Here is a 15,791-nt window from a genome sequence, read left to right on the forward strand (position 1 = left end):
TTGTATTATATATATATATATATATATATATATATATATATATATATATATATATATATATATATATATTAAGGGTGGAGCCGAACCCGAATACGGTATTCGGAAAGGCACGAATAGCGTGTTTTTACGAATACTTGATTCGAACAAATACTTGAAAAATTATTTGTATTCGGGAGCAAGAAAAACACTATATCAAAAAGCAGCGTTTCCTCATGAGACCACATTGCATGCCCGCGTGAGTGAGTGAGTGAGTGAGAGAGAGAGAGAGAGAGAGAGAGAGAGCGAGAGAGAGAGAGAGAAAGACACACAGTCAGTGCAAAACGCGCCAAAGCCCGAAACTGAAAGCGAGACGTGGCTTTTAAGGGACTGTTTCATATGGATTTATTAATCATTCTTACTGTTCAGTGATCGCAAACTGCCGTAGTTTATTAAAGACGCAAACCTCTCACTGCACGTCAGCTGTGCGCCTTCAGCAGACCTCCTCATTCCTGCAGCACGAGAGCTTTATGATTGTTTATGCGCGCCAAAAGTGGCGGATCTGTCCGGTAAAATATCTGACTGCGTGTCACCGCATCCCTAAGGACTGTTTGGCGAAATATTTGACTGCATGTCACTGCATAACAAACGACTGAAACGATATAACTAGAGAAATCTCCACTGTGCCACTGTGCGTATGGCAAGCCGTTTTAGCATTTAAACCTTGTTCAGACTATCCATAAATATATTTAGAGATATCTCTAATTATATTTTGACTTGTCATAATTATAATTCAGATTGGAAATATCTGCAAATATATTATGACTGACTAGTCATATTCCTCCATTGACTTCCATTGAAAAATATTTGCAGATATCTCTAAATAAACAAACAAACAAACTTTGTGTCTTTTTTGTGGCTGGCAGATGATAATAGCAGGGCTGCATCTTTTAGTATTACATAGAATACTTTTGTTCTGCCAGATCTCCCAGGCAGGGTTTTATTTAGATTTATTTAGCTTATTTTTGGAATTCTGTCCATTGGAAAAAAGTTCTTTCAGAAGAAGAACAGTTTTTTGAAGTATTATTTGTTTTTATTCTGTCTATTCAGTGTCCTTAAACAAGAACGGTGGTGGTGGGATTCATAATATTCACAATGGTATTTTATTAGTTGTTGGTTTAACCATGGATGAGATAATGGCTTCTATGTTATTTTCTTTTCAATGACATTTCTTATCACATGTTCAAAAACAACAGCCAATATTGCATATCTATAATTTATATAATGGGTATAATTAAACAATACTTTCACTATAACGTAAATTAGAAGTGTAATAGAAAAAATATATATTTCTGCGCCATTTTGAATTTTACTCGAATACAAATACAAATACAAATACTTTTCCCCCTCAACAAATACAAATACAAATACCGGCTGCTCCGCACATCCCTAATATATATATATATATATATATATATATATATATATATATATATATATATATATATATATATATATATATAATACAAATTCAAAGGGGGCTAATAATTCTGAATTCAACTGAATTTTAAATCTAAAAAAAAAATCTATAATATGAAAAATCTGTTTTATGACTAAATCTGTTTTGTGGTCCAGGATCACTTATCCCATATAATTTGAACATTTTATTTAATATTTATTTAGAATAAACCCTTTTAGTATGGATAATAACATTTAGAGTTTTCAGATAAATAAATGAATAGCACAGATTATATTGAATTAAATATTTTAGAAATGTGCAATTTAAATATTTCTTGTGTGAGTAAAAATTGAGAAATTTATTTATTTACCTTAATAAATTTTTGAACGCAAGTAAGTCACATTTATTGTAACTAAATAACCAAATGAAACTAAAAATAATGTTTTAAATGATTAAAAAAAAACTGCTATGAAGTTTTGTGGTTTCACTGATATCCCGATGTCATCATATGAATTTTGTTGTACATGTAGTTTAGTTTTAATCAGACAACATTTTAATAATTTATAAGTGGCTATGAAAATATTATATTCTGAAAACAATATCATGCATTTTGGTAAATCTTTTAAGTTTTTTTTGTGTGTATTTAGTTGTAAAATATAATCATTTATATCATAGAAACTCCTTTGTTGTGACTTGTTAACACCCGTCCAAATTGAGGTTATCATTATTAAACTGAAAAGTCATTGTTGTCACTTATCAGTGTATCTTCAAGCTACCACATGATAAGCTTTCTTAAACCGAAAAGGCCACCAATTTGATTCTGCTTTCTGATTGGCTGATACCACAATAGTCACAGTTTGCCTCTTCCTGATAACGGTCAGCCACTCACAATGACAGGAAGAGTTGACGTGAGTTTCAAAACGCAACCAATCACTGGGTGTCAGCTGTCCATTCACTGGGAGATATTTTCTTTGACCTTTCTCAGACAAAAGCAGAATTGTCCTTAACTATGAAAAGGAACTATGAAGGTCATGTTAAAGCTACTCACACATATTAGAGATGAAAAACTGTAAACTTTTTTTTTTGTTCAAGCTAAATTTTATGGCTACAACACTTTTTTTTTTATTACTCACAGCAAATGCATTGAAGTTTGTAATTTAATCCTTTAATAACATTATACATTACTATTTAAGGGTTGCAATGCAACTTAATATTAATAATTTTAGTTTTAGATTCATAATTAGTTGTCGTCATACCTTTATACTTTACCTTCCCCTAAACTAGGCAAAACAAGGCTTAAGTGTATTTATATAGCACATTTCATTCACAATAGTAATTCAAAGTGCTTTACATTAACACAAATAAAAAAACAATATAGAAATGATTAAAAGAATTAAAAATGATTAAAACAGATTAAAATGTGTTTAAACGGGTCATAAAAGAATGAAAAAGAAAATAAAACACATGATTTCTGTCGGATGCAGAAAAGCGATGCTAAAAAGATGTGTTTTCAGTCTTGATTTTAATGTGCCTTATGTTAGAGCACATCTGATAATTTCTGGAAGCTGATTCTAGCAGTGTGGGCCGTAGTAGCTGAAGGCCAATTCACCCCACTTTGAATGAACCATTAAAATTTCTGATTTATTTGATTCTAAAGATATGAGGGATCTGTTAGCTTTGTATTCAGTGAACATATCTGTAATATTATGAGATCCTAGGCAATTTAGTGATTTATAGACAAGTAGTAATATCAAAAAAAATCTATTCTGAATGTAACTGAGAGCCAGTGTAAAGACCTGAGGACAGGTGCGATGTGCTCTGATTTTCTAGTTCTGATCAGAATTCTGGCAGTAGTATTCTGGATGAGCTGCAACTGTCTGACTGTATTTTTAGGAAGGCCAGTGAGTAGTACATTACAGTAATCCAATGATAAAAGCATAAACAAGTTTCTTTAAAGGTGCAGTAGGTGATTGCCTTCAGAAACATTTTTTGTTGTGCTGCTTAAAGGTGTCTTCACAGTCCAATAGTAATGATTAAAGTAAATGATCTAAATGTGTTTATATGTATTTTTATATTCTGGCTAGGGCATAAAACTAAAAAATGTTAATCCAATTAAATATTGTCATGCCGTCATCTCCCATAATTCTGATAAGTAGTCCGAACTGTCTGTCAGCAAATGTAGATTCAGACTTCATGCAGATCCGCCATTCATTCGTGCCCGCCTGCATGAGCGCCGTGCGTTCACGAGACAATCACAGACAAGGTGAAATGAAATGCTGAATTGAAACTTTTGAAAATCCTGAATCAATATTAAATATACTTTTGCATGCTGGAGAAAGGACAACACCATCACCAAACTATTACTTTTTGAAAGGTAATGTTTTGTTTTTAAACAGAACATCTGGCTTATGTTAGATTGTGTTGTGTTATAAATGGCTTATATGCACAGACGTGTTGTTCAGCCACGGAAATCTCAAGGTGAAAGATTTATGTGACTATTTTCAGTTTATAAGGGACCTTTGACTGCATCAACAGTCGATTTTTACTTAGTTTAACAACAAAACATCAGTAAATATGGCTATTCCGCTTCACCTGCTTTATTGTGCTGAAGTTGCTTTTAAATTCACATTGGTTCATTTTTTAACAATGACAGCCTTCCTATACTGTTTACTATACTACTCTGAATGTTCTCTCTGAAATAGCATGTAGGTGTGGCTTAGCAATACATGTAATTCCTGCATACCGCCAGCCAAACACTAACTAACTATCGAATGACATGTTGTGACGCGGTGCGCGCGCTCGCTATTTTAGGAGGCGTGGCTTTGAATCACAGTCACTCCCCTCCGTCCTAAGATAATATGGAAAGCGCTTAGCATTTTGGCAGATCACCTACTGCACCTTTAAGTCCGCACTGAGAACAAAGCATCTAATTCTTGCAATGTTTTTAAGATGATTGTATGCTGATTTAGTTAGTGCTTTGAAATATACTGAAATTCAGATCTGACTCCAGAATCACACCAACATTATTTTTAGTTGTTTGACCCTTAGAGCCTAGGTACGCATTCACCTTGAGAACCTCGTCTCTGTTCCCAAATGCAAATTAAGTTTTCTCTTTGTTAAAATGAAAAAATGTTTTGGCACATCCAACTGTTAATTTCATTAATGCATTGGCAGAGGTTGTCAATGAGGCTGAAGTCATTATGCAGTAAGGCTAAATAGAGTGTCATCAGCATAGCTGTGGTAGGAAATTTGCTAATTTGTTAATTTCTCGTTATTTGGCTCAGAGAGAGCATATAAGGGCTGAGCTACTAAGTTTTACTCAGTTGTCAGTGATAACTGTTAAATCATTATAAATATAAATTATACTATATTAGTATGATCACATTATCTTTTATTGCTTTTAATAATTTGAAGTAAGAATGGGGGGTGGGGGTGGGGGGGAGGGTTCACGGTGGCACAGTGGGTAGCACGATCGCCTCACAGTAAGAAGATCGCTGGTTTCCTCCAGGTACTCCAGTTTCCCCCATTGTACAAAGACATGTGTTATAGGTAAATTGAATAAGTTATTTGGCCATAGTATATGTGTGTGAATGCAAGAGTGTATGGGTGTTTCCCAGTGTTGGGTAGTGCCTAGAAGGGCATGCTATGCGTAAAATATATGCTGGATAAGGTTCATTCCGCTTGGCAACCCCTGATTAATACAGGGACTAAGTTGAAAAGAAAATGAATGAATGAATGAATGAATGAATTAATTAATTAATTAATGAATGAATGAATGAAGTCAAAATAAATGTTTAGCTTTTGCTTAATTATAAGTGTTAAGCTGAATTTCACAAACGTCATTTGAAATAATAAAGTAGGCAGTTTATTTTTTAACATGCTTTCCATGATATAAAATCAGATTTGTTCATTTAAGTTGATTTAATTTTGTTATTCTGACTTCACTTGCTTGTAGCTTACCAGTTTAAATGTAAATATAAGGCTCAAAATATGAATGTTTGACACTTAAAACTAAGTGATGAAAACCAGCATTTAGATTTATGCAATAAAACCATCTAACATCCTTTATTTATTTATTTATTTATTGCCATTTATTATTATCAGCAACTTACGGCTATTTCATGGCAAGTTAAATATGCATAAAAGCGTTACATGATAAGAACAACTTCCTATGTCAATAAGAAATGTTACACAAACAGTTATAAATAGAAATAAATAAATAAAATTTACAAAGACTGTATATTAAAAGTTTATTATGATTTATTAATTCGATATTTGATAACAAAAAAAATAAATAACTTAAAATTTGTCCTGGTGATACCTTTTAAAAAACATTCATCAAAGTGTTTTTATTATAAAAAAATGGCCTAGTACTTACACTCACATTCTAATAAAATATGTATCTAGCATCCTCAAAACTAATCTAAAAAATCTAATTAGTATTCATTTGACGTGCACATATGTATATTAATAATAAGTGTGCAGTATTGGTAAGAAAAACAGTTCCTGAATATTTTATGCAAGTTGTTTATTGGCTTTGGACTTGACAGACACACAGCAGACAGATGAGAGTAGATACTGTGCACAGAGCATTAAAAACACTTTAACACGTGCATAACACACATTTTGCTTGCTCTTTGTTTTCATTAACAGTCTCAGTGATGTCATCTTTTGCCTTTAACAGTTTGTGGAGTGTATTTGCAGAGGCGAGGATTGGGACAATGTAAGATACAGATATGAAATGAAGTATATGTTGTGTGGTCTGTTGTTACGTCATTTAAGCTAAATATTATTTTCTGTCTTTAATAAAGTAATGGTTTGTTTTCTATGTTCCTGTTTTCTTGGTGCATGGGCATTTATTAATTTAAAACTTGTATTATTTTTTATGTTTTTTTTTCCCACACATTTTCACACACATTATTTAATTTACCTGTTTTGTTATAGAAATGCATCCTACTCCATGTCCACAAAGCCCTCAGGAGCTATAAATGAGCGAAATGAAAAAAGTCTATTTGTTCATTCCAGTAGGAATTATGGAAAGCGCTGTGCAAAGTAATGTCAACAAACCAGCAAATGATTTAAAATATCACATTATCTTTTTGTCACTTACATAAACGCAGGGCTTTTCAAGAGGCTTCTGTTCCTTGTTTCAATGACTGAAGCATTTGTGATTTACATAACTGCTCCTGAAAGTTTGTTTCATTCCTTTTTTCATTTTAAAGACATGTGCAGACCTAGATATTTAAAAAAAGCAATAACAGAAAGTTAAGAAATAGGAAGAAGGAAAAAACCTCAAAGTTGTTAAGTTTTTTGATTTTTTTATACTGTTAGATTGCATACAGGTTTAGCATTACATTGTGCTGAAAAAAGATTGATATTTGGAATGGTAGATTGATAAATAGATAAATGGATGGATAGATGGATAGATTGACCATTTAACTCAAATGGTTTGTAGCGGTTTCGATTTCCTCAAACGGTTTGAGTTGCCTTAACTTATTGCGTTTACAGTACTCAGTTGGCTTAAGTTCTCTTCATTTATTGGGTTTTACTTTGCTCAAATTGCTTCGTTTACTCAAATGGATTAAGTTCACAGTACTCATTAGGATTAATCTTTGAACTTAGATAGTTTGTTGCAATTGGTTTCCTCAAATGGTTCTAGTTACCTTAACTTATTGGGTTTTACAGTGTGGATAGATTGACAAATGTTGAATTTAATAATTATTGGATAGATAGATTGACATTGGTGTGAGTGGATGGATGGATGGATGGATGGATGTTTGGATGGATAGATGAACATGTTTATGTATGGATGTTTTGTATGATGGATAGGAGAGTACTGATTGACTGATGGATGGATAGTTGGACAGATTGCTGAATGGACAGATTGCAAAAATGGATGGATAAAGCATAGATGAATCAACAGTTCAACAGTGGATAATTGAATGGATGAATAAGTAAATGAACAGACTGGAGTTTTTTATTGTATAGACAGATAGATAGATAGATGATAGATTTATGTAGACACTAGTAATGTTTAACATTTTATTTTTTTACATTTTTCATGCTGCTGTGCATCCCTGTGTGTGTAATAAGCAATGTATATGTGCATTTTAGGGCTGCCTGTCACTGCCTGACATTTGCTATTTGAACAACATATCACAGTACCTGTTATCTGCGCAAGGATAAAACTAACCAAAAAAATAGGTAGATAAAAATATTGCTCTTGACAAGGCTTATAGTTTTAATCTTTGCGAATAGTGGTAGTGATAAATACAGTGCAACCATCTCATTTTAAAAGAATAGTATCAGCTCTGGTACAATCACAGAAGTGTTCATCAAGATACAGTCGTGATGCATACGATCACTTCAGAGAAGAATGAGGGAAGCAGGAGATCTTTTAGTGATTGTAGTGTTCTGTCTAATCAAAAATACCCTTTTTATGGGATATGCCTCTTACTGTACCCAGCGTTACTCAATAATGGTCCTTGAATCCCATCACTCTACACATTTCGAATGTGCCTCTTATCACTTCAGCCTTTGGTGCTTTGTTAATTGGAATCCACAGGCTATTCCATCATGATTCCAGTTCAACTGGAGCAAATGTGCTTTATTCAAATGATATATTAATCTGCGATATTTCTCTGTATACTATACAGAGAAATAATTTCAGAGAGATGCACCCAACACTGGTTTCCAAAACAATTAATATATATAATTTTGTGTTTACAAAAGTTTATAACTTGAGTTTGAGCAAATTGTGAGGGATTTTTCATTTCTTGGTGAGCTATGCTTTTAAGAGCTGATCAAACCAGTAATGTAAAAGGTGCAGTTGGTGATCTGCCAAAATGCTAATCAGTTGGTATATTATCTTTGGACGGCACGGTAGGGACTGTATTTCAAAGCCACGCCTCCTGAAATTGCGAGCTCGTGCATCAAAACATGACAGCAGACAACCCACTTGTTCATGTCATTCGCCAGTTAGAAATGTACTTAGTGGTTAAGTGGCAGCGTGCATGAATTTTACTTATTACTAAGCCACATTCACATGCTGTTTCAGAGCGAATATTCAGAGTAGCATGGTAAACACTATAGGGAGCACGTCATCATTGTTGTCTTTGTTCAAAAATGATCTAATGTAATTATAAAACCAACTTCAGCTCAAAAAAGCAGGCTACGCGGAATAACGCTGTTTACTGATGTTTTGTTGTTAAACTAAATAAAATCTACATTATCGATGCTGTCAAAGGACCCTTATAAAACGGAAAATAATCACATCAGTCTTTCACTGGGAGATTTCAGTGGCTGAACAACACTTCTTTGCATGTAACCCATTAATAACAACACAATCTACATCAGCTTTGCATGACTAAAATAGTTTTAACACATAACATTACCTGTCTAACAGAAATACTTTAGCCATGGTGTCATCCTTCCAGCATGCAAAACTATTTCCATTATTGATTCAGGATATTCAAAAGTTTCAATTCAGTTTTGGATTTTACCATGACTGACTGTCTCGTGTTTACGTGTCATGAACGCGTGATGCTTATGCACGCGCAAATGGCAGATATGCATGAACAGAGATGCGCAGAAGTGCACATTTACATTGGATGACAGACAGTTTGGGCTACTTATCGGAATTATGGCAGATGTCAGCCTGACAATATTTAATTGGATGAACATTTTTTAGTTTTATGCCTTACCCAGAATATAAAAATACATATAAACACATTTAGATCATTTACTTTAATCATTACTATTGGAATGTGAAGAGACTTTCAACCAGCATTACAAAAAATGTTTATGAAGACAATCACCTACTGCACCTTTAACTATATACACAATATGCACAATATGCACACTATCATTCTTTTATCGTAAGTGCACACTTTTAAAAATAAAACTCCTTTATTATAAAGCACCTTTAATGTTCCACATTCTCTGTAGGGGGAAAAGGTTCTTCAAGGTTATTGAAATTTTCTTTGTACTTTGAAATTGCCATTGGAAAATAACCTAACTATGGTATCCAATGTTGGAAAGAGTCTTGAAATAACTACTTTTTTATCTGCAATTTGATTGGATAAGAATCACAGGACTGATTATTTAGCCTACTTATTCTACTCAGCCAATCATGGTAAACAAAAAACAAATAAATAAAAATGTAAAGTTGTTACTGAAGGTTGAAGGAAAAAAGTGCATATTTGTTTAAACTACTTAATAAATTATTTACTTGCTAATTTATTAAGGCTGTAACGATACACCAAACCCACGATTCGGTTCATATCACGATTTTTGACCCACGATTCGGTTCGTATCACGATTTTTTTTTCGTGTGGGGTGGGAAAAAAATTCTTAAGATTCTTAAATATTTTTAAAACAATTTTTTATTAAATAACATTTGAAAAATCTTTATAAACTAAACATCAAAGAACAATATTAACTATGCAAATTATTAACAATATAAATAGTCATATATAAAATAAATAAATAGCAAAAGCTATATCACTTTTGTTTTCTTTGTAACAAAATACTGTTGAAAAACCAAACAGAGCTAAACTTCATTGTGTAGATGGTTCAAGCATGTTGAAGATTATTTTTCAATCAAGTTCTCTTACATAGAAAAAGTCAATTAAATGGCTACTAGGGATGCTCATTTCGGTTAATTTTGCTAACCGACAACCGCCGCTCATTAATCGGTTATTAACAGTTAACTGGTCAGATTACTATTGATTTTATATTAAACAAATTGACGTGTCTATTTTGTGTCTGACACATTAAATATTGCATTTTAAAATAGGCTACTGATTCATTTTTAAATGTCAGAATAATAATAACAGAACAACAGAGCATCTTCAAGCACCTGTGTTTAGCACAGATGAGCAGAATAATCTAAATAAAATGAATAAAATAAATAGGACTGCCCTAAATTATTTTCACTTAAATAATTAATTTATATTACAAAAAGAAAAAACTGACTGATTCTTTTTAATAATCGGCATAGGCTGTTTTTTTTCCAATCATGTTTTTTCTTCCGTCAAATAAATATCGCAGACTTCCTCAAATTGCTTGCTCCACGGAAAATATGCATTTATTTAATGCCCCGCTGTTATTATTATAATACCAAAACCTTTTACATTTTTAATAGAAATCATTATTTTAAAGAATATGTCCTGATGGTTTCCTCTCTCTCCCTCGCGGTTCAAGTGCGCGCTGCGTGATGAAAAGACAACAACAACAACGCGCGCATATGTAGACTTTTTGTAAACAGTTTTGTTGTTTAAATATGCTATTGCATTAATGTGCATACATGCTTTATAAGGCGAAAACAAGGCGCATCTCACTGCCTTTATGTTGACAAGGAAAAAAGAAGAGAAGAAGCGTGGTCCTCTTATGAAACAACTGAATCAGTATCGATTGTGCAAAAGTGTTGCTGTCTGTGTTGATACAATTGTAATATTTAATACTATTGTGATATTCAAAATTTGTACATTCATACAGCTCTGGATAACTTAAAACAGCGATTAGACCTTCAGAGCGGCATTAATGCGTTCTGAAGTCAAGCGAAACTGCTATAAACTCCAGCAAGATAGAGTCATTATATACAGAGCCATATACCTTTATCTATAAATAAAGTATAACTATAGAAACTGTGTTCATCTTAACTGAAAGCTTCGTCCTGTTTCCTGGCCTCACGCATCGCGCACCTGTCAGTCAGCACGTAACGTTAACTCCCAAAGGGTTAAACAGAAAGCGCACAGCACGGTTACAGAAAAGTTTCCTTTGCAGAGCAGTCGGGGCATCTGGTGAACGCCCATCCCTCTCTGCGCAGCCACATTAACAACAGTGCTTTGACAGCATTGGCAATGTTTCTGCCGTTGTCTGTTGTCAAGCGGGGTTAAGTTGGTTTTGTTTTTGATATTCCTGACACATTCAGACGGTCCCTTACTAAGAGCTCTGTGCGAGCTCTCCCGGCTAAACGCTTATTGCGAGGGCTTAAACGGAGCAGTGCTCGTAATGTCGAGCGGAAAAAAAGTGTTTCCTCACGTTCTTCTTCAACTAGCTCAACTTTTGCAGGCACGCGTGACGTTATTGGAAAGGTAGTCACGAGTGTGTCGCGATTCTCCCTTATCACACCGCGATACAGGATTGTAGATCTGAGTGTCGCGATTTCGATTTCATATCGTGTATCGTTACAGCCCTATAATTTATCTATTTACTTTATTTTAAAATTTCTGAGAAAAAAAATCTCTTACAGTAATTTAAGCATTTGTAAGTCATTAAATTACACCATATGTAGTTATCAAAATTTTTTGTGTACAGATGACAGTATTGTTGAAACAATCCCTATTGATGTGATTTCACAAAAATCATGCCACAAATGCAATGTTCTGTCCTGCTGTCCACCGTGGCTATTTGGGTTCACATGCATTATTGTAAGTACAGTATATGCAGTTTGTGCAGTATGTAAGTGTGACACAAAGTGGTTGAACTAGGTATTGCATTTCTGGTTCAAAACACACGCAAGCGCAGGTTTTCAGATTGAGGACCCCAACAGGAGTCTGCCTGACTATTGAGTCTAAAGGCTGTCCTAAATAAATGCAAAAGCATGCAATTAAAAGGAATATTTTCCATTCTAAAATAAGTTTTTGTCCTAACCAACTCTTGTAATTTATATTTTAGAAACCGCTTCTATTTTTCACAGTTGAACAACAGAAAACTGACAATGATCACCTCATGCAGGGTTGGGTCAATAGATGATGCCATCGTCCATTGCCAATGGTCAATAGACATCACGGTTAAAGCTGCACGATTTTGGCTAAAATGAGAATCGCAATTCTTTTGTTTAAATAAATATCACGATTTTCTTGTGATTCTGTAGATGTAAAATAAAGGTTAATGTGTGGGCTATTCTTGCTTTTATTTCTCAAACATATGATAAAACAACAATAATAATATTATATGTTGGTCTACTGTTGATTAAAACGTTCAATTTTGAATAGACTTAATTATAATTTTTATGTTTGAGATCACTCTCAGATCACTTTGCCTATTCATGCCAGAGGCTTGCGGAAAAAGTGATTGACAAGTAATTATTTGTGTGTAACTTATCTTTTTTTTTGATTTTGTTATGGGTAAAACAAAGACCATGTGGGTCAGGTAGTTGAATTGCTAGGCTACAAATAATTATTTCATTATGTATTAATTAATTATTCATAAATAATTAATTCACCGCCACCTACGAAGACGATACCATCGTCCATTGCGATGTTTCACATTAGACATCGTACGATGCCAAATTGGTCGACATCGCCCAACCCTAATCTCAGGTACACCTCATGTGCTTTATTCAATGTAAATAATGTTTGAATGCCATTTTACATGACGTTCGTAATATTTATATTATTTGCTAATTAATAACCACCTCATTTGGAATTCTGAATCTTCGTCTCATTTCAGAGTTTGTTACTGTCAACCGGAGGTTGCGTTTAGGTCATGAATGCATACTTTGAGAGCCTTCCTGACTGAATAAATAAATGCACTGTTTTCCACCAAGGCAACACAGAGTGCTGTGATATAATTGGCTAATCTGGCAGTGGGTAGGTTATAGGGACCAAAACCAAGACAAATGGAAAGCACATTCCAAAAATGTTCATTTACAGTAGCATATTTCTTAAATATCTGCAAACATAATGGTATTTTTATGCTTGAGAAAGAATCAAAAACTTACATACAGCACATTTAAATCATCAATTAAAATTTTTTTTTTATCCTTTTTATTTGACTTTATCTTAGTAACATTAAACGTACTCCGTGTTTAAAAAAAAAAGATGCAAATCATATCAAACGGGCACTGCTTATTTGAGTTTGCTTCCAGTCTGCGTAGAAAACATTAGAGCTTAAGAAGATGGCAATATATATAATATAAGTAAAACTTTTCCCTTTAGCTACTAATGCTATTAAATGCGACATTTCGATCCCACATAATGTTCTTCTGTCTTTACTTAAGTGTTCAGGTTTCCCCCTCTAAAGTCAGAATATATGGGCAGCATTCGTCTACAGTCCACTGCCATTAATAGAAGCCTAAGCCAAGCAGAAACTTCTGCATGGCGAGACAAGTCTGAGATTGAGGCTTTTTAATGCAGTTTGTGCTGATCATCAAGAGTGTGTATGTGGAGGCTCTAGTGAGTGCATGCATCTATATATCTGTCTGTGTGTGTGTGTGTGTGTGTGTGTGTGTGTGTGTGTGTGTGTGTGTGTGTGTGTGTGTGTGTGTGTGTGTGTGTGTGTGTGTGTGTGTGTTTGTGCTCACGAGTTCATTGAAGGTCTCTCAATGCTTCGGTGCAATGGGCAATTAGAGCAGAAAAGTGCTGGTCTTTCCAGGCTGTCTGTCTGCCTAATTACGGCCAAACACACACAGACACACTTGCACACACACCGCATTGACTGATGTGCTATTTGCTGTGGTCTGGGATGAAAATCAGCTCATTAAATGTGCTCACACACACACACGCACGCACACACACACATGCACGCACACACACACACACACACAAATCTGCATATGATGTATCCATTAATTACATTGCTAACTTGAATTGCTCTTCTGTTAGTGTCTGGTTGTAATGAGGATGTTTTACGGGAGTGACTGTAAGATCCTGGTCTGTCCGTTGTTGGCACAGGCATTATGGAAGGCGTGAGATGCTCACGCCCATATTTACACACACTAGTGAGTCACGCCAGATCACATGGAGTTCACAGTCCAGATATGTATTATGTTTTTATATCTTATCATAGTTAGATACAAGCTTTCCGTTTCAGATAGCATATGTGGGTCTTCCATAGCTGCTTGGTTTGTTGTTCTAGTCTATACTAATCATTTTGTGGTGCAGAAAATCTAGAATTATCAATAGCTTTGTTTCCATCCAAAAATGTGATTTATTTTCATTCGCAAAACTGGGTTATTGCATAAAAGATGTGTGAATAAACAGTGTTTCCATTCAACGAGTCAAAGCGAACAAAATCGTCACTTCCTGGTTTACTGGCACCAAATATCAACAGTAAAAATGGAATTTGCTGCGGTAGGAGAAGCTGCTCGAATCTTTTCTTCATTTAATAAATGATACCTAAGAAGACAATCCTGACATGCGCGGTGGCGTTGGAAGGCATGAGACGTGGAGCACAAATGCTCTTGATTCTGGAGCTCATTAATAATATACAGTAAAAACACCAATACTGAAACGATTAAGTTGTTTTAGAATGACCAAAACAACATTTCAGATGTTTTACAGTGTCCTCAGCCTGCTGGTTTATCCATTCACGCACGTTTTTATCATCACATGATCACTTATAACAAAATCACATGACCTTTTTTAATTCACATAATGGAATTTGTTCGGTAAAAGTGTTTCCATTGCAGTTTATGCGCAACCTTTCTTTCTTATCCATCCAAAATTCACATAAAAATAGGTGGATGGAAATGTAGCTATTGATGTTTTGAAATATAAATAAAGTTTGAGTTTAAGGTTGTATGAATATTGGAGATGGGCGTGTGTGTGTGTGTGTGTGTGTGTGTGTGTGTGCGTGCGTGCGAGCGTGAGTGCGTGCGTGCGTGTGTGTGTTTTAGTATGTTCAGGCAGCTGTGTAAGATTGATAATGCACACAGGACAAAACGACAGGGCTTTTGCAGGACAATATCAGTGTTGGTTTTAGCATTTTCCATAATATTTTAACAGAAATGACCCTGGAGCACAAAACTTACATTAGTCCTAAATTGCACAAGTATATATTTGGCAATTGAAAAAAATATGTTTAGTGGATTAAAATTACAGCATTTAATGCAATTTACAGTTAATTACAGGTATTTTATGCCAAAAAATCAATAGAATATTAAGTAAACATTAAGATATTTTGAAAATTTCCTTCTGTGAATATATAATTTTTTTTATTTGGATTAGTTATGTGCTTAATTTGAATGTTGTCAATCAATGAAAAGCTTATTTATTCCAAAAGCTTATTAACTATTAGATGATTTATAAATCCTATTATATTGACACTTATGGCTAGTTTTGTGGTCCATGGTTACAAGTTTTATACATATTCAATGATGATAAAAATGTTTGACATTAAAGCCAAAGTTAAAATCCATTAACTGTAATTCTAGCCAGAATGCCATTGAATGTTTTTTTTTTTTTTGCAACCTCTATTCATGCCAATTATTTATAAAAAAATATATCTGATACTTCAGCTGTATAAAGGCTGCATGTAGTGTTCATATACAGCCTAAATATTTTTATCCTTAATATGTATATTCATTCATTCATTTTTTTTGACTTAGTCCCTTTTTTTAATCTGAGGT

At 34.0% G+C, this 15,791-nt stretch overlaps 1 protein-coding gene across 3 annotated transcripts in view; it reads left to right on the forward strand.

The window, feature by feature from the left end:
- The window catches only part of rapgef5b (Rap guanine nucleotide exchange factor (GEF) 5b), a 127,465-nt gene that overhangs the window by 59,096 nt on the left and 52,578 nt on the right, over nucleotides 1–15,791 (forward strand). Inside the window, 1 exon segment of one of the 3 annotated variants that reach the window (NM_001442606.1) lies at nucleotides 6,120–6,158. In NM_001442606.1, the coding sequence (NP_001429535.1) occupies nucleotides 6,120–6,158 (39 nt within the window). 3 annotated transcript variants of the gene reach the window in all.

Source organism: Danio rerio, chromosome 16 (genome assembly GCF_052040795.2).
Source record: "Danio rerio strain M-AB ecotype USA chromosome 16, GRCz13ab, whole genome shotgun sequence".
Taxonomy (NCBI): domain Eukaryota; kingdom Metazoa; phylum Chordata; class Actinopteri; order Cypriniformes; family Danionidae; genus Danio; species Danio rerio.